Source organism: Amblyraja radiata, chromosome 2 (assembly GCF_010909765.2).
Source record: "Amblyraja radiata isolate CabotCenter1 chromosome 2, sAmbRad1.1.pri, whole genome shotgun sequence".
Lineage (NCBI taxonomy): Eukaryota > Metazoa > Chordata > Chondrichthyes > Rajiformes > Rajidae > Amblyraja > Amblyraja radiata.
The window spans coordinates 137,273,806-137,294,423 of record NC_045957.1 but is presented as its reverse complement, the minus strand read 5'-3'; the positions used below and the strand labels follow the sequence as shown (position 1 = coordinate 137,294,423).

General features: G+C 43.2%; 1 protein-coding gene across 1 annotated transcript in view; it reads right to left on the bottom strand.

Annotated features, from left to right (window-relative positions):
- Positions 1-20,618, bottom strand: part of gmds (GDP-mannose 4,6-dehydratase) — a 666,455-nt gene that overhangs the window by 92,351 nt on the left and 553,486 nt on the right. Inside the window, exon 9 of the mRNA XM_033016353.1 lies at positions 4,411-4,507. Coding sequence (XP_032872244.1) covers positions 4,411-4,507 — 97 coding nt within the window. The remainder of the gene's footprint in view (positions 1-4,410; positions 4,508-20,618) is intronic.

Below are 20,618 nucleotides of genomic sequence, written 5' to 3'. Positions count from 1 at the left end.
TCTTCAGACTGACTGTGGGGGGAGGAGGTGAGGAAGAAAGCTGAAAGAGAGGGAGGGCAGGACCAAGGCTGGCAAGTACTAGGTGGATACAAATAGGGGGTATGGATGGCAACCATGGCAGATGATTGGACAGAAGCCTGAGATGAAAAGGCATAAAGTGTGAGACAAAAGAATTGAAGAGTTGCGACTTGTAATGCTGGAGGAAGCAATGCAGATGGAAGGGGAGTGGATGGGAGAAATAGGTGGCAGGCTGAGGCCAGATGCCAGCTCCTCCTCATACTTACTACCCCTTGACTATGATCCCACAGACGAACACCAGGCCATCATCTCCCAGACTGTTTCCAATCTAATCACCTATGGCAATGTTCCCTCCCCAGCCTGCAACCTTATTGTTCCCCAGCCTCGCACTGCCAGCTACTTCCCAAAATCCACAAACGGGTCTGGCAGACCCATTGTTTCTGCCTGCTCCTTTTGACTCTTTTGACTCCCTCACTTCCTTCAAGTTAAAGGTGTAGACATGGGCACTTGCTTGGGGCCCCAGCTATGCCTGTTCCATGTGAACACTGATCCTAATCCCCAACTCTTACTCAGCTACAACAATGCCTGCTTGATTTCACTCTGATTTGATGGGTCTTTCCAGGATTTTCTGTTTTTATTTCATTTATAGAATCTGTAGTGTTTTTTTTACTATTAAAAATTGGATATTTAGCATGGGAATCAGCAGCTGCAGACGAGAACGCCCCACCACCCAGATGATCACCTTCGTGAAGGCCGGAGTGCAGCTGCCAAGAACCACAGCAGCCAGGAATCCATCAGGAATCCTGGCGACTGCGCAGGACTGGCAGCTTTCCGTAGATCTGGTGAAACAGCTGAAGTTTCCACAGCACATTGCCACGACCACCCTGAGGCCAGATATCCTCCTGGTCTCAGATGCGACCAAAAACATCGTCTTGTTGGAACTGACAGTGCCGTGGGAGGACCGTCTGGAGGAGGCCCACGAGAGGAAGATGACCAAATATGAAGAACTGGTCATAGACTGCCGCAAGCAGGGCTGGAAGGCAAGGTGTATGCCCATCGAGGTTGGCTGCAGAGGTTTTGCAGGGCAATCACTCTACAAAGCCTTGAGTGCACTGGGCATCAACGGAGTGGCAAGGAGAAGGGCCATCAAGTACACCACAGAGGCAGCGGAGAAGGCCTTGAGATGGCTCTGGATCAGGAGACGAGGTCCATGGGGAGGAGCGATTGCCACCTGAACACAAGTTGTGGTCTGATCAACCACGGCTGGGTCGCCTCGGTGAGGGTGTCTGATGTTGATAGACCCGAAACACCCAATGACCCCAGGTTACATCACTGATGATGTGTTCAGGAGCATCTATCGATGTATTTGTATCAATCACAGAGAAACATAGAAAATAGGTGCAGGAGGAGGCTATTCGGCCCTTCGAGCCAGCACCGCCATTCATTGTGATCATGGCTGATCATCCCCTATCAATAACCCGTGCCTGCCATCTCCCCATATCCCTTGACTCCAGTAGCCCCTAGAGCCTTATCTAACTCTCTCTTAAATCCATCCAGTGACGGCCTCCACTGCCCTCTGTGGCAGGGAATTCCATAAATTCACAACTCTCTGGGTGAAAATGTTTTTTCTCACCTCAGACTTAAATGACCTCCCCTTTATTCTAAGACTGTGGCCCCTGGTTCTGGACTCACCCAACATTGGGAACATTTTTCCTGCATCTAGCTTGTCCAGTCCTTTTATAATTGTATATGTTTCTATAAGATCTCTCCTCATCCTTCTAAACTCCAGTGAATACAAGCCCATTCTCTCTCACACATAAAGCAATCAATGGGAATACTACACAAATAAATTATTATTTGATAAATAATAAAATCATATCTTTCAATGAATCAATAGGTTGGGATTACGACTTATATTATTTTCCATAACATACGCTGATATCTATATTACTAAAAGTCTGTTCTTGACCGGTTTTGGCCATCTGTGCTGCGATTTCCGAGAGAACGCCGCCACCTACGGCCGTCATTTTTGGCCACCTTGCTCAGAGCCCCCCTCCGCCGTTTGTGTGCCGAGGATTTTTCCCGTCGATGAAAAATGACAGAGATATTAATGATTTTACAAAATTCCCCATTCTCTCTGCTGCCCCTGCTGGCGGCAGGGGGGAGGGACTATAAAACCAGGAAGTGGTGTGCCTCAATCAGTGTCTGCAAGCTGGAGGAAGGCAGAGGGTCACGTTTCTCTGAGCTGTGAATAACACTGAACACATGTCTACTCAAATGTAAGTGTCCTTAGTGGTACTAAAACACTTGCAGAATGTGTCTATTGGTTCTAAAATGTTTGCAAAAAGTGTTTATTGGTTCTAAAATGTTTGCAAAAAATGTCTCTTTTGGTTCTACAATGCTTGCAGAATGTGCCTTTTTTGGGTCTAAAATGTTTTTTAGGATCTCCCCCCCCTCTCCTCTCCCCCCCCTCCTCCTCTCCCCCCTCTCCTCTCCCCCCACTCCTCCCCCTTTCCTCTCCCCCCTTTCCTCTCCCCCCTCTCCTCTCCCCCCCTCCTCCTCTCCTCTCCCCACCTCACCCCTCCTCCCCCCCCTCTCCTCTCCCTCTCCCCCCTCACCTCTCCCCCCTCCCCCTCTCCTCCCCCCCTCTCCTCTCCTCCCCCTCTCCTCTCCTGTCCTCTCCCCCCCCTCCTCTTCCCCCTCCCCCTCTCTCTCTCCCCTCTTTTTCTCACCTCCCTCCCCTCCCCCACCATTCCTCCCCTAAACCCCATCCTCTCCACACACCCCTACCCCCTTCCCTACACCCTCCCTCCCCCTCCCTGCTCCCCACCTCTCCCCCTCCCCTCTCAGCACACTCTCTCTCTCCCCCTCTTTCCCCTCCCCCTCTCTCCTCCCCCTCTCCCCCCGCTCTCTCTCTTCCCTCCTCCCCTCCATCCCCTCCCCCACCCTCCCTCCCCTAAACCCCCTCCCCTCCACACCCCCTACCCTCTTCCCTCCACCCTCCCCCCTACCCCCCCCCTCCCTGCTCCCCACCTCTCCCCCTCACCCCCCTCTCAGCACACCCTCTCTCTCCCCCTCACTCTCCTCCCCTCCTCCCCCACCTTTCCCCCCTCATCCACCCTATCTCTTATCCTCCTCTCCACCCCCCCCCCCCTCTCCCTCTTGCCCCTCTCTCTGTGTCTGTGTCTCTTTCTCTGCCCCTTCTCTCTCAGCCCTCACTCTCTACCCCCGCCCCCCCCCCCCCCCAAGTGTGACTGCAAGTTGGGGGCAATGCGTCAGTAGATAGGGTGGTTATGGGGTAAAAGGAGCAAATTAATAATATTAATATAATATCAAGGGGGGTAATTAGCGTGAGTGCGGGCGGGGGGATAGTTAGTGTGTGTGACGCTGCATGCCGCCTCCCCCCCCCCACAACCGCACGTTGGGGGAACAGACCCAACGGGTCTGCACTTGGACTAGTTTAAGATAAAACTAGTCATTTCCCTGTGAAGTGTGAAAAATCATAGAATTAAAAAAGATTTGCTGATTTCCAAATCGCAATGGTTTTGAAATACTCCATACCTAGTTATTGCTACTATTTCAAATCTTCACACTAGTAGGCTGACTCCAATAAATAATTGTAATATATATATATATATATATATATAACATTTGCAATTAACCCTCCATCCAGCACCATCTGCCTGCCACCAAGACCTGAAAACCCCCCATTTTTTCACACTTGCTATCTGTGAACTCTAGTATTGTTCAATCCTAATCATTTTGGGCAGTACTTCAGAGGCAAGTATCCCATTCTAATTACACATCTGAGGAACTGGCATGGGTGAGTGGATTATTACTGAGTAAGTGATGTCAGATAGTGATGTTGGTGACATTTTCTGTCAAGTTGCTGATGATTGGGAGTAGACTTTTAGTCAATAATTGCAAAGTTGATCTTTGCAATTTTTTTGTGCATTTGACCGAAAGTGCAAAAATGACTCATTAAACAATTAAACCAACACTTGCTCAATTCATTTTTGGAAGTAAATTGAGAGGTGCAAAAAGAACTAAAATAACAATATTGCGGAAATTATTTCAAGCAATTAAAATAGAATTAAACACTATATGCCACAAAAGGATTAGATCAACCAGAATAATCCCAGGCAAGAGTAAACTATAATATACCACAAGAATTTCACAATATAATGCAAGTATTTCATAATACAAGTATTAATGGTAGAAGTGTATTACTAACTGTCAGAAATGCAACTAACACCTCCTACTGACCTACAATATTTTTGGAACCAAATTGCAATTTCAGATGATTTAACAAGTACCATTAGTAAAAGTCAGTTGCCACAACACACATCAACGAAACCATGTTTTTTTTAATTACTAGTTGATTATTCTTACCACTTCAGTGGGTCTGTAGTACTTGGGATCCACTTTTATATGCACTTGGTCAGTTTCCTTACACTTTCCCACTTCATTTCTACCTTGACCTTCCCAGCTGGAAAACAAGAAAAAGCCATAGTTTTAACTATAAAACACTTATTCTTATTACATTATGAAATTCTCATATGTACACATGGACAGACATAATATGGATTCAGAGCTTGTCCCACAACCACTGGCGAGGGTAGGAAAGGATACATATAACAATTACAGCACGGAAACAGGCCATCTCGGCCCTACAAGTCCGTGCCGAACAACCTCTCTACCTCATCATACATCAAAGATTTTATGGTGCACAAAGCAGGATAATTGGAATACAATTCAATTCAAAGCAGGAGAATACAATTGATTGGTAAGACTGATAAATCAAATCAAATTGATGATTTACTTCCAGAAATATATATCAAACAAATATATTTTGTCTGACAAATAGTGGGAGGGAAGTGATCTGGGTAAAATAAGTATGTTGGAAATAGGATCAATGTGGGAAAAGAGGTTGGATCAGGATTGAAAGAAGGGTTCAAAAGGGAACTGCAGATGCTGGAATATGGAAGATACACAAAATTGCTGGGGAAATTCAGCGGGTGCAGATCAGGGGGGTCTGAAGAAGGGTTTCGGCCCGAAACGTCGCCTATTTCCTTCGCTCCATAGATGCTGCTGCACCCGCTGAGTTTCCCCAGCAATTTTGTGTACCTTTGAAAGAAGGGTTGTCAGACTTGAAATGGTAGAGAGGTTGAGGCAGGATGTTGCGAGAGGGTGTGTAGGAAAGAACTGCAGATGCTGGTTTAAATCAAAGGTGGACACAAAAAGCTGGAGTAACTCAGCGGGACAGGCAACATTTCTGGAGAGAAGGAATGTTGTGAGAGAGGTCAGGGTAGGAGATGGTTGGAAGGGTTAGGTCAAGTGTCACTTGCCATGGCTATAGAAAATGGGTCAGTGCACAGAATGGTGTCAGGCAAGCAAATTGTTTATTGGGCTTAGAATAAAAGAGCTGCTATCTCCATTGATGTATCACAGGTAACCCATTCCACCTCCCTTGTTTTTCTGTTGTGTTTTTTTTTTGCTTTCTTTTTTATTTGTAACTTTCTACCCTCTCTTTTTCTCGCTTTCTATAAAAAATAAAAATACTAGAAGCAGAAGTAATTGATAATGGAAAATTTTAATAATGTATGACTGATGTATATGAAAAGTTTTTTTTCTACTATAATATGTAATTACATTGTATAATATGTCTACTTCTAATAAATAAAAAAAAATAAATAAAAAAAAGAATAAAAGAGCTGCACAGTACTGAAACAGGCGCTCCAGCCCATCACAGCCATGGTAACTATATTGCCCATCTGCACTAATCCTGGTTGTGCCAATAAGCCCATATCTGTCTATGCTTTGCCTAATTAAGTGCCTAAATGGCTCTTAAATCTAATGATTGAATCTGATTTCATCACTTCCACCAGTGACGAGTTCCAAATATCAACTTCTCTCTGAGTAAATAAAAATTTGCTCCTTATGTCTCCTTTAAAACTCTTTCTTCTCACCATAATCCTATGCCCTGTTTTTAATACTCCTACCATAGGGATTTTTTTTTAAATCTCTATCCTTTCCAATAGCTCTCATAATATTAATAACTCACTCTTCAAGTCAAGTCAAGTCAAGTTTATTCGTCACATACACATACGAGATGTGCAGTGAAATGAAAAGTGGCAATGCTCGCGGACTTTGTGCAAAAAGACAAACAAACAAACAAACTACAAACAGAATGTAACAGAATCACATATTCTTTTCCATATTAAATATTGTGGGCGGAAGGAAAAAGGGAAAAAAACAGCAATTTAAAAAAAAGCAGTAGAGTGGTTCAGTAAAGTTAGTCCCTGGTGAGATAGGAGTTTACAGTCCTAATGGCCTCTGGGAAGAAACTCCTTCTCAACCTCTCCGTTCTCACAGCATGGCAACGGAGGAGTTTGCCTGACCGTAGCAGCTGGAACTGTCCGTTGCAGGGGTGAAAGGGGTCTCCCATGATTTTATTGGCTCTGGAGTTGCACCTCCTGATGTATAGTTCCTGCAGGGGGGCGAGTGAAGTTCCCATAGTGCGTTCGGCCGAACGCACTACTCTCTGCAGAGCCTTCTTGTCCTGGGCAGAGCAATTCCCAAACCAGATTGTAATATTTCCAGACAAGATGCTTTCCACAGCCACTGAGTAGAAGCACTGGAGGATCCTCGGAGACACTCTGAATTTCCTCAATTGCCTGAGGTGGTAAAGGCGCTGCTTTGCCTTACTCACGAGTGCTGCGGCGTGTGATGACCATGTCATAACCTCAGAGATGTGGTCTCCCAGATATTTAAAGCAGCTCACCCTATGCACATCTTTGTTCCAGCAAAAAAAACAAACAAGCACTGTCTATTCAATCTCTCGTATAAACAAAGTCCCCCAAACCAAAGAGACATCTAGGTGCATCGCCTCTGCGCCATCTGCAATGCCCTCATATCCTTGCTGGTGAGATGCAGGGGTGACCCAGGAGGGAAATCATCTGCCATACAATTGCGAAAAAATCCTTGATTTTACTTTAAGTTTTATATTTCCGGTAAATCAAATTGCACACTGCATTCAAACGTGGCACTCCGCGATCCAATTTCTAGGCATTATTTTTACAGCACTGCAGCTGCAGCTGTGAATTCTCAACATAATTATACTACACAAATATATATAAATACAATCTCTGTAACAGTCTTTGAAAATTAAGAATGTCTTCCTGGCAAACTTCACTATCCATTCAAAACAAAATGACAGATTGTTAAAAAAATTGTAACATAAGTTACCTTTAAAATTGCAGTTCTTGAGGCAAGTTAAACTGCTATAAGATTGAGGGAACTCTCAAAAACAACAAACTAATAATTAAAACATACTAATATCTAACTTGTTTTCTAAATATTTAACTGAAGGTGGGGAAAAACATGACATCTAAATAGGATTAAGCTAAAGCTGAAATACCACAAATAAACTTCTAAAATAAATATATTTTATATTATGATGTATATTTTATACTTTATGGAATTTCAAAATAATTATGAGCGAATTATAATCTTTTTTTAAAGTTTGGCTTTGTGGGAATAAATATGGCTTAATACAGCATTAAAATGTACAACACCGCATGTAACGAAGCATAGTATAGATATAATCAGCGTCAAAACCTCTGGATGTCAACATTAAACTATGCATCTGTGTGCAGTCGATACTGTTGCCAGATTTCCTCTATTGTAATGGCGAAAGCTGATAGCTTCATAATTATTTCTCGTTGCAAATGCCAAAACATGATCACTTAGTTACTGATCAGAAAGATAAAAACCACATTCTGATGTTACATAACTTTTCACGAGAAAGAGACAGACAGGCAGAGAGAATCAAAGAAAACCGACATCTGATATCAACAACAACAACAATCAACAATCAGTTTTATTCGTCACATTGCTCATAAAGTGCAAGTGAAATGAATTTGCAAACTAGTTTGATTTCTTCAATACAAAGGTAAGTCAGGAAAGGGATTTTCATACAATTGGATTTCAAGCTAAACATTTTGCCACTAAACATGTAGCTTTAGGAGAAATTTAATTGAAAGTGCTTATCAATGAAAAACACACAAAAACACAATCTAAAATTTAACACAAAGATCCACCACAGCATTTACCACTGTGGTGGAAGGCACAACATTTGGCCAGTCCTTCTCCATTTATGAGAAAGTGACAGAAATATCAATAGAATGATGCAAGGTGAGAGTGTTAACATTCTTTCCAACTTAGTAAGTGTATTGGCACATTAAATGTCTACAAAGTTCGGCAGCTTACTAAATAACCGCAAAAACAATTAAAATTCTTTCAGAAAATAGTGAACGGTCCAAAGGTAAATTATCCTGTTCCAGGTGTCGCAATGATGATAAAGTGCCAGTGGTCACCATCCTGCTCATTCCCCGAAGACCGGAGAACTGATGAGGAGGGAGCCACTGGAGATGTCGGACGTGAGGAGCAAGGGGCGGCAGGAGGGTGAACTGGGGTATTGGCTCCAGAGCCTTCAAGATCGGGAGCCGTTCAGTAGACCGAGCACGTGGGCGGACCAGACCTTGGACTGTGGAAATAGCGGCAAAACATGGCAGTGTCTACATGAGTAACTATGCGAAATGAATTTTACTGTGCAGTTGCACACGTGACAAATAAAGCACCATTGGACCATTAGAAGTCATCTGATAAGTCGATGTGTACAATTGAATCGGTGTGTAAACATTTCAAAACATCGATGTAAAATTACCATTATTGACAAATTGACTAAAGTGCATCTGAGGGAAAGGATGTAACTTCTGCATTCTGACAGGGCTCAGAAGTGTAATGTATATTATACCTTAAGAAAATTATGTTTTTGGAAACAAAAATTGAAGTTGTGCTAGGTTGAGGCATGGGTAATGTTGAGGCTTGGTCTGTAGCAACTAAAAATAAAAATATCAAACTACGGAATCTAGTTTAGTTTTGTTTAGTTTATTGTCATGTGCAACGAGGTACAGTGAAACGTTTTTGTGGTGTACTAACCAGTCAGCGGAAAGACAATGCATGATTACAATTGACCCTTTCAATCTACAATTGAAGAAGGCAAAGCAAAACACATAAAGCGTGGGTAAAGGAGAGTTCAGAATCTACCAGGAATGATGAGAATTAGTTTCTACAGGAAATGTGTCATTTTAGAAATTGAAAGTGAAGTGTAATCATTACTATTTTATTACTTGGTAATTAATAATTATAGATATCATAAACAAGAGAAGATAGCAAAGAAATAAAACAACAGCTTTGAGAGTTGTGAAAATACATAAAATGTTAACCAGCAAGACTTGAGCTACTTTCCTAGTAACTGAGTAAAAAACCCCAAAACTGAGCAGAATTTTATGTTCCCAGAAACAGTGCATGATTGCTTCTTGATTAATTTTGCACAATCTGCACCTTTCTTGATTCGTGAGTCAAGAGTGTTTTTTTGTGTATTATTGTGTACTTATTGAGTAATAATTCAGACAATTTGGATCAAGTAGAATTTAGGGGAGCATATAGAAATCAATATTTGCAACGGAATTAGAAGGTTGCATTTATCACACGGATGTTGTCTTTTCACCAAAATTAATGTTAATAGATAAAACAATTAAAAATGGCAATTCAACTGCACTTCTACATTGCATATCTTAACATAAAGATATGTTGGTAACCCAAAGAGAATGTTGGCAAGGATAGTCAAAATGCATTCAGTTATTTTAGGTGGATTTTGATTATCTGCACAAATAATAAGGCATTTTCCATCCTTTACGAAATTATATAGAAATCTCAAATTATCCTTATTAGATGTTTATTAAAGCCAGATTAGCAAATAGAAATGTTGCTCATAAAATTGAAAAGAGATCAGTAAACAATGGTTTACATGACAAAATACTGATCAGATTCAGATCAGTTTATATCCATTTACACCAGGGTGCAAAGAAACTCCTTGTTCACACGAAGTTCCTGGAATAATCAGTTTACATGGTAATGATAGGTACACCAATAAATACAAAGACAAATGCAAAACAGCACAATTCTACAAAGATTGTAGTGCAATCTAAAGTAGTGCAAAAAGAAAACAAATACAGTAGTTTAAAAAAAAACTCCCCTTATATCATGACAAAAAAGACAATAGACAATAGACAATAGGTGCAGGAGTAGGCCATTCGGCCCTTCGGCCATTCAATGTGATCATGGCTGATTATCCCCAATCAGTACCCCGTTCCTGCCTTCTCCCCCTATCCCCTGACTCCGCTATTTTTAAGAGCCCTATCTAGCTCTATATTGAAAGCATCCAGAGAACCTGCCTCCACCGCCCTCTGAGGCAGAGAATTCCATAGACTAACCACTCTCTGTGAGAAAAAGTGTTTCCTCGTCTCCGTTCTAAATGGTTTACTCCTTATTCTTAAACTGTGGCCCCCTGGTTCTGGACTCCCCCAACATCGGGAACATGTTTCCTGCCTCTAGCGTGTCCAAACCCTTAACAATCTTATATGTTTCAATGAAATTCCCTCTCATCCTTCTAAACTCCAGCTGCTCCATTCTCTCAGCATATGACAATCCCGGGAATTAACCTTGTAAACCTATGCTGCACTCCCTCAATAGCAAGAATGTCCTTCCTCAAATTAGGGGACCAAAACTGCACACAATACTCCAGGTGTGGTCCCACTAGGGCTCTGTACAACTGCAGAAGGACCTCTTTGCTCCTGTATTCGATTCCTCTTGTTATAAAGGCAACATGCTTACTTTCATAGACTGATGTACAAGGACCCCCAGATCCCATTGTACTTCCCCTTTTCCCAACTTGACGCCATTTAGATAGTAATCTGCCTTCCTGTTTTGCTACCAAAGTGGATAACCTCACATTTATCCGCATTAAACTTCATCTACCATGCATCTGCCCACTCCCCCAACCTGTCCAAGTCACCCTGCATTCTCATAGCATCCTCCTCACAGTTCACACTGCCACCCAGCTTTGTGTCATTTGCAAATTTGCTAATGTTACTTTGAATCCCTTCATCCAAATCACTGATGTATATTGTAAATAGCTGCGGTCCCAGCACCGAGCCTAGCGGTACCCCACTAGTCACTGCCTGCCATTCTAAAAGGGACCCGTTAATCCCTACTCTTTGTTTCCAGTCTGCCAACCACTTCTCTATCCATGTCAGCACTCTACCATGTACATCATACCATGTGCCCTAATTTTGCCCACTAATCTCCTATGTGGGACTTTATCAAATGCTTTCTGAAAGTCCAGGCACAGTACATCCACTGGCTCTCCCTTGTCCATTTTCCTAGTTACATCTTCAAAAAATTCCTGAAGATTAGTCAAGCATGATTTCCCCTTCGTAAATCCATGCTGACTCAGACCGATCCTGTTACTGCTATCCAAATATTCAGCTATCTCATCTTTTATAATTGACTCCAGCATCTTCCCCACCACCGATGTCAGGCTAACTGGTCTATAATTCCCTGTTTTCTCTCTCCCGCCTTTCTTAAAAAGTAGGATAACAATAGCTACCCTCCAATCCACAGGAACTGATCCTGAGTCTATAGAACATTGGAAAATTATCACCAATGCATCCACAATTTCTAGAGCCACTTCCTTAAGTACCCTGGGATGCAGACCATCAGGCCCTGGAGATTTATCAGCCTTCAGTCCCATCAGTCTATCCAACACCATTTCCTGCCTAATTTGGATTTCCTTCAGTTCCTCCGTCACCCCAGATCCTCTGGCCACTAGTATATTAGGAAGATTGTTTGTGTCCTCCTTAGTGAAGACAGATCCAAAGTACCTGTTCAATTATTCTGCCATTTCCTTGTTCCCCATAATAAATTCACCTTGTCGGTCTTCAAGGGTCCAACTTTGGTCTTAACTAATTTTTTCGTCTTCACATACCTAAAGAAGCTTTTACTATCTTGCTTTATATTCTTGGCTAGCTTACCTTCATACCTCATCTTTTCTCCCCATATTGTCGTTTTGGTTATCTTCTGTTGTTCTTTAAACATTACTCAATCCTCTTGCTTCCAGCTCATCTTTGCTACGTTGTACTTCTTTGCTTTAATTTCTATACTGTCCCTGACGTCCCTTGTCAGCCATGGTCATCCCTTTCTCCCCTTGGAATTTTTCTTCCTCCAAGGAATGAACTGGTCCTGCACCTTCTGTATTATTCCTAGAAACACCTGCTATTTTTGTTCCACAGTCATCCCTGCTAATGTATCTTTCCAGTCAACTTTGGCCAGCTCCTCCCTCATGGCCTCATAGTCCCCTTTATTCAACTGCAACACTGACACCTCCGATCTACCCTTCTCCCTCTCCAATTGTAGATTAAACCTGACCATGTTATGGTCACAGCCTCCTATTGTCTCATTAACCTCGAGGTCCTTTATCAAATCCAGTTCATTACATAACACTAAATCCAGAATTGCCTTCTCCCTGGTAGGCTCCAATACAAGCTGTTCTAAGAATCCATCACGAAGGCACTCTACAAAGTCCCTTTCTTGGGGTCCAGTACCAACCTGATTTTCCCAGTCTACCTGCATGTTGAAATCTCCCATAACAACCACAGCATTACTTTTACTACATGCCAATTTTAACTCCTGATTCAACTTGCACCCTATATCCAGGCTACTGTTTGGGGGCCTGTAGATAAATCCCATTAGGGTATTTTTACCCTTACAATTCCTTAGTTCTATCCACACTGATTCCACATCTCCTGTTTCAATGTCACTCCTTGCAAGGGACTGAATTTCATTCCTTACCAACAGGGCAACCCCACCCCCTCTGCCCATCTGTCTGTCTTTTCGATAGGATGTATACCCTTGAATATTCAGTTCCCAGCCCTGGCCCTCTTGCAGCCATGTCTCAGTAATTCTAACTGAGTCTCAAGCACTGGCGGTAGTTATTCTAAAACCACAGAATCAAAACCAAGGATCCATTAAATATGCAGTTTACCAGGGAGTACAAATACCTTGGAGTGTACCTGGACAGTAAACTGGACTGGTCCAGGAATGCTCAAGCTCTGTACAAGAAGGGACAGAGCTGGCTGTACTTTTTGAGAAGGCTCTGTTCCTTCAACATTTCAAGATATCCTTCTTCCAAGTGGCTATCAAACCTCACAACTCCTCCCCATTTTGCCATGGGGTAGACTGAGAATGACCCACATCCCCCAAGCCTTTCCACTCGTCACTTTAATCTCATGTTTCATGTATTTTGTGTTTTGTGCATTTTGTGTTTTTATGACTGTTGGCAGATCATTTTCCCTCCTGGGTTAAATAAAGTTATATTGTATCATATCGTATATACAATTTATTACTATTAAAACACATAGTATGTGCGATAACACCATGATAAGTGCTCAACCAAGAAAACTAAGCCCAAAGCCAAAGTAGTATCTAAACTGCTTATATACACTTATGCGAAGGACAATAATTAACTCCATATGCAATAATAAACTATCTACATGTTAACAAGCACATAACAACTGATCATATAGATGCAAGTACATCATTGGGGTTATCAAGTGGGCACCTTCCTTCACTGGTGTTTCGTTGAGTTGGGCCCATGACACGTAAGGAAAGCTCATTTATGTTCAGTTATCAAGGGAAATGAAACTGAAGTGGGGAAATGGACCCGTGATAAAGATGAACCATGATTTAATTCACTTTAAAAGACTCGGAAGTTGAACAGTAGACTTTTTCGGATCTGAACATTGCTGGCATTTATCAACCCAGGGCTCGAAATTAACGGTTGCCCGGGTGCCACTGATCACTCAAAGCGCCGCCGGGCAACCTAAACACCGAGTCATTTTGCCCGGCTTGGCAACCAGATACTGGTTTATACCGAAGCCAGACACAAAAAACTGGAGTAACTGCGCGGGTCAGGCAACATCTCTGGAGAAAAGGAACGTGACGTTTTGTGTCGGCGGTGACGACTGTATTGCATGGTAAAGATACTAGGTGCGTGGTGACGAAGGGAATGATGGGCCCCGCACAGCGGCTCCATCTCCACCTCCTCCCGCCCGCCCTGATAGCGGCCACTGCTTGCAAACCCGCGCTTTCAATACAAACCCTCCCGCACGCCGAGGCAGGGAGGAGGGTTTGTATTGAATGCGCCGTTAGCGGGTTTGCAACCAGCGGTCCTTTTCAGGGCAGGCGGGGTGCGGGAGGAGGAGGTGATGAAGCCGCTGTCGCGGCCCGCTGCTTGCAAACCCGCTAACGGCGCTTTTAAAACAAACCCCACCTGTACGCCGTGGCCGGGAGGAGGGAGAGAGGGGGAGGCCTCGGCGTGCAGGAGGGTTTGTTTTAAAAGCGCCGGTAGCAGATTTGCATGCAGCGACCCTTGTCAGGCCGGGCGGGGGGCGGGGGGCGGGAGGAGGAGGTGATGAAGCCGCTGCCACGGCCGCTGCTGCTGCTATTCGGGACCCGTCATTCGCTCCGACACTTCTGAAGCAGTTGCACCATAGATCCAATAGCTATAGGCTGTCTGAGCTGCATCGCTCGGCCCCGCACCTTGCTGTTGGCTGGCAGAGGATGGAGGCGGTGGCGAGGAAATCCCAACGGCCAAGGCAGCGGGGCGATGTTGTCCGAGGAGCGCTGACCTTCCCTCCTCCCCACCTCGCCCCCTCTCTCTCTCGTACGACCCCTCCACCCCTCCCCCCCCTATCCTGGGACCCTCCTCTCCATCCCGCACAGATCCCCATTCCCGCCTCTAATCAGTCCTCACTGACATCCCCTGTGCTCCCCTCCCCCTCTCCCCCCCCCCCCCCCCCAATCTATTCATCCTGCGCTGATCACCCTATCCACCTCGCATTGATTCTCCTGCCACCCCCCCCCATCTATCCACCCTGCACTGATTCACACACATCCCCCTCCCTGACCCTATTGTGCTGGAAATGTCTTCATTGACTATGTTTGATAACGGAATGCAATCAAATGTGTTTCAATTCCCACTATTTGTTGTAATCCATAAAGATGGATTAATTAAATTGTGAACACGTGAAACATTAAAACCGCAGTGTTCGATTGTCACTGCTGCCATTGACACGTTATTACAGATTTCATTTTAACGGCAAATCAATGCTCTTAATATGGAGTATCAGTACTGTAGTTATTTAATGAGTAACATTCACAACTATACGTACGCATATATGTTACCATGGTCCAGGATTTATTGACACAGGTTGATCATACGCTGAATAATCCAACCACATTTTTGTTTGGAAGTGGAAAGAACTAATAGAAATTGCATTAATTGCAATATGTAAAAAGAGTTGAGATACTGTCTTATAATTTTGCTGCATGTCATTGTGGGATATATCATGTCTTGATTGGTGAATATGTTTAGTTTGTGACTTTATTTGAAGCAGAAATAATATGTGAATGCTTCATTTAGTATAATTCCAACTGGTAACTATGCACTTCGTCCGAGCACATTATCGCACGCGTCATGCAAGCCATCTTAAATGACCACCTAAACTGTCATTTGGCAACCTAAAAAGTTGCCGAGGTTGCCCGGCTGGCAACAGGGAAAAAAAGTTAAGCGAGAGCCCTGACAACCACTCCTTGTTTTCTTCAGAAGGAGGCAGTGAGCTGGCTCATTGAACCACACAGCAGCCCTTCTGGTGAAGTTGCTTCCATGATACTGTTGGGGAAAATCTTCTAAGGTTCACATCCAACAATCATGACGGAATTGCTAATTTTTTCCAAAAATTAACTTGGACAGTGATGGGTTGATGTTCCTATACACCTGAAGCCCTTGTCCTTCTTGAATGTTTTGAGCATGGGTTTGGAAGGGATCGTTTTAGATACCCAAGTGAAAAACTGTTGTGCATGGTGGTATGGTCTACTTATGCTACGTAAGTGGTCGAAAGGTCTTGGAATGGGCACTCAGCCTCTGAACTGCTGTTTCTGCAGCTCTATACGGGTGGTCTTGCTGAGTCTCTGGCTGAACAATGACCTTGGATGTTAATGGTGGGGGGTCAGTAATGAGAAAAAGGTGGTCCTAGCAATGTCCACAGGGTTAATTTTTCATTTCCTGAGACCCCAGTGCATTTGAAAATCCTGCTTTAGGATCACAAGGGAAAATGGCATTGTATAGTTTTAGCTTAGAGATAGAACACGGAAACACACCCTTTGACCCACCAAACCCACACCAAGTATCGATCAACCATGTTCTATGTTACCCATTTTCATATCCACTCCCTACACACGAGGGACAATTTACAGAAACAAATTAACTTACAAACCCCCGCATTTTTGGGACGTGGGAGGAAACCAGAGCTCCAGGGTGAAACCCATGAGGTCATGGGGAGAATGTCTAAACTCCATACAGTCAACATCCAAGGTCAGCATTGAACCCAGGTCTCTGGCGCTGTGAGGCAGCAGTTCTACCAGCTGCGCCACTCTGCTTCCCATAATGGTATGTGAGCGTCTCAGCAGCACACACCATACTGCCAGTGCTGGTCAGATGAAGTGCTTTCTCCCATTCTCTCCTACATATGCTGCTCTCGGGCACTTGGGAAGTAACAGTGGTCACAAAACTATTCTGTGTGTGCACATTTTTCTGTTGTTCCAGCTGCCGTGGAAACTACCCTGAAACATAAACAGAACAGCTCTCACCGCACCAAGGTCTAAAATTACAACGGTTAGGATGATGATTAGTTCTTAGGAAATTCCATTATAACCACTGGTCTTTTATCCAGGACGAGGAGGGCAGAAAGTCCTAGTCAGGGATCAAATGTTTGAGATCAGAGGAGAAATTATGCAACATGCAAATAATTAAGGATACGTATAGTTCTAAGGCAGTTTGATAAGTCTTAAAGTACCAGGTACTTCCACATGAACACAACTCTAATAACAAGGGGGTGAAAATTGGGTGAACGTCTTTAATTTCCAATATTATCAGGTTGGCTACATCAGAAAAGTCTCCTAGAAAAGCGCTTAATTAGCCTCATTGGTTTCTGCATTGGTCTATTAAACACATTCCAGCCAATCTGTGATTTCTTCTATAAACTAAAAAATAATAAACTCTGTTCTAAGATTTAACGAGTGAATAATTTGGAAAAAAGCTGCTAAGAAACAGGTGCTATGAATTCAAGAATAGGAGAAGTGGTTATAATGAACGCCACAAGGAAATTGGAATAGTTGGAAACCACCCAGGGCGGTAGTCGATCATCGTTTTTTTGCATGTATTACTTACAGGATGGTAAGTTTGTTTTAAATAGGAGGTAGAGGAGCTGACCCCGTGGAAAGATTAGGGTGGAGAGGAGGAATGGTGATAGACGAGGGAAACTGGCAGGATGCTGTAGAACGGTGAAGGGAGAAATCACATGTGGGCCACAGATGCAATTAATGCAATTAATTGGCTGGCAATCTGATGTGAACGTGAATGGCTCTTTTTAAAAGCAATATATTTCCTGGACAGATAAGGAGTGGCAGAAAACTAGCGTGACTGAAACAAAGCTGGGAAAATGAGCCAGAAGTTGTCTGCCATTATTAATGCTGATAAAATAATCTCTTTTAGGCAGGATGCTGAGCTATATCATGAGTTCCTGATTGATGTAAATGGCTGGATGATTTGCACAGCATTGCTACAAATTTCCCCCAAAATTGGGTCTTGCTGTGACTATCGACGATTTACAACCCAAATACAGAGGAACAGTACAGAAATTAACGGCTGATATTGAGGGTGCCACTAATAACATTAGCGATAGTCTTGACATAAAACACAGCTGTGGAGACCTGGAGAATGAACGGTTAGATCTATAACATTCACCCCTGCAGAAATTGGTCTAAGGCTTGTAAAACATTCTTCTATTTCTTTTAGCCTCCTTTTATTCAAGTCAAGCCAAAGCTCGTCCCTACTTTCCTATTTTAATTGTGATCTGAGGAAAGACATTCTTGCCATAGAGGGAGTACAGAGAAGGTTCACCAGACTGATTCCTGGGATGTCAGGACTTTCATATGAAAAAGAAAGACTGGATAGACTTGGCTTGTACTCGCTAGAATTTAGAAGATTGAGGGGGGATCTTATAGAAACTTACAAAATTCTTAAGGGGTTGGACAGGCTAGATGCAGGAAGATTGTCCCCGATGTTGGGGAAGTCCAGAACAAGGGGTCACAGTTTAAGGATAAGGGGGAAATCTTTTAGGACTGAGATGAGGAAAACATTTTTCACAGAGAGTGGTGAATCTCTGGAATTCTCTGCCACTGAAGGTAGTTGAGGCCAGTTCATTGGCTATATTTAAGAGGGAGTTAGATGTGGCCCTTGTGGCTAAAGGGATCAGGGGGTATGGAGACAAGGCAGGTACTGGATACTGAGTTGGATGATCAGCCATGATCATATTGAATGGCGGTGCAGGCTCGAAGGGCCGAATGGCCTACTCCTGCACCTATTTTCTATATTTCTATCTCTCAGCATTTTGCTGAATCCATTCATTTTGCAACTCCCTAGTCCAATCATCAGTTCTCACCAATCACCCCTTTCTGAAGGTAATTTCCCTTACAACTACACCCAAAGAGTCTTTCCAGATGAAGCAGTGATTTATATGCGCTACTTTCTAACAGGTGTACTGCATGTGGCATTCACAATGTAGTTGCACCAACCAATGCAGTTTGGGTGACCACTTTGCAGAGAATCCGCATTCTGTTTACAGGCCTTAGCCTCTTGTCGCCTAGCACTATAATTCCTCATCTTACTTCCACTGACCAATCAGTGCATGGCCTCCTGCACAGTAACAATGAGGTCTGAGTCAGACTTGAAGAGCAGCACTGCATCTTCTGGCTGATCATAATAACCATATAACCATATAACAATTTACAGCACGGAAACAGGCCATCTCGACCCTTCTAGTCCGTGCCGAACACGTATTCTCCACTAGTCCCATATACCTGCACTCAGACCATAACCCTCCATTCCTTTCCCGTCCATATAACTATCCAATTTATTTTTAAATGATAAAAACGAACCTGCCTCCACCACCTTCCCTGGAAGCTCATTCCACACAGCCACCACTCTCTGAGTAAAGAAGTTCCCCCTCATGTTACCCCTAAACTTCTGTCCCTTAATTCTCAAGTCATGTCCCCTTGTTTGAATCTTCCCTACTCTCAGTGGGAAAAGCTTATCCACGTCAACTCTGTCTATCCCTCTCATAATTTTAAAGACCTCTATCAAGCCCCCCCTTAACCTTCTGCGCTCCAAAGAATAAAGCCCTAACTTGTTCAACCTTTCTCTGTAACTTAGTTGCTGAAACCCAGGCAACATTCTAGTAAATCTCCTCTGTACTCTCTCTATTTTGTTGACATCCTTCCTATAATTAGGCGACCAAAATTGTACCCCATACTCCAGAATTGGCCTCACCAATGCCTTGTACAATTTTAACATTACATCCCAACTTCTATACTCAATGCTCTGATTTATAAAGGCCAGCACACCAAAAGCTTTCTTTACCACCCTATCTACATGAGATTCCACTTTCAGGGAACTGTGCATAGTTATTCCCAGATCCCTCTGTTCACCTGCATTCTTCAATTCCCTACCATTTACCATGCACGTCCTATTTTGATATGTCCTGCCAAGATGTAGCACCTCACACTTATCAGCATTAAACTCCATCTGCCATCTTTCAGTCCACTCTTCCAACTGGCATAAACCTCTCTGTGGACTTTGAAAATCTACTTCATTATCCACAACCCCACCTATCTTAGTATCATCTGCATACTTACTAATCCAATTTACCACACCATCATCCAGATCATTGATGTACATGACAAACAACAGTGGACCCAACACAGATCCCTGTGGCACCCCACTAGTCACTGGCCTCCAACCTGACAAACAACCATCCACCATTACTCTCTGGCATCTCCCATTCAGCCACTGTTGAATCCATCTTGCTACTCCACCATTAATACCCAACCATTGAACCTTCTTAACCAACCTTCCATGAGGAACCTTGTCAAAGGCCTTACTGAAGTCCATATATACAACATCCACTGCTTTACCCTCATCAATTTCCCGAGTAACCTCTTCAAAAAATTCAAGAAGATTAGTCAAACATGACCTTCCAGGCACAAATCCATGTTGACTGTTCCTAATCAGACCCTGTTTATCTAGATGCTTATATATATTATCTCTAAGTATCCTTTCCATTAATTTGCCCACCACTGACGTCAAACTAACAGGTCTATAATTGCTAGGTTTACTCTTAGACCCCTTTTTAAACAATGGAACAACATGCGCAGTACGCCAATCCTCCGGCACTATTCCCGTTTCTACAGACAAGCACTAGTAGTCAGGATTGAATCCAGGTCTCTGGTGCTGTAAGGCAGCAACTCTACCACTGTGCCACCTTGCCGCAATTTCATCTTTGTGAAATGTAGAGTAGGAATATATGACTGGCAAGATCCTCCACTCCCAGATGGGGAAAAAAAGAAGGAAAATGAAACAAAACTAGCTGAACCAATATTACGGATGGGCAACTATTACAGACAAAAATCAAGCTATTTGAAGTTGTAGAATTTAATATTAATGCAGCCTTCTGGACCTAATATTAAATTCTACAACTTCAAATAGCTTGATTTTTGTCTGTAATAGTTGCCCATCC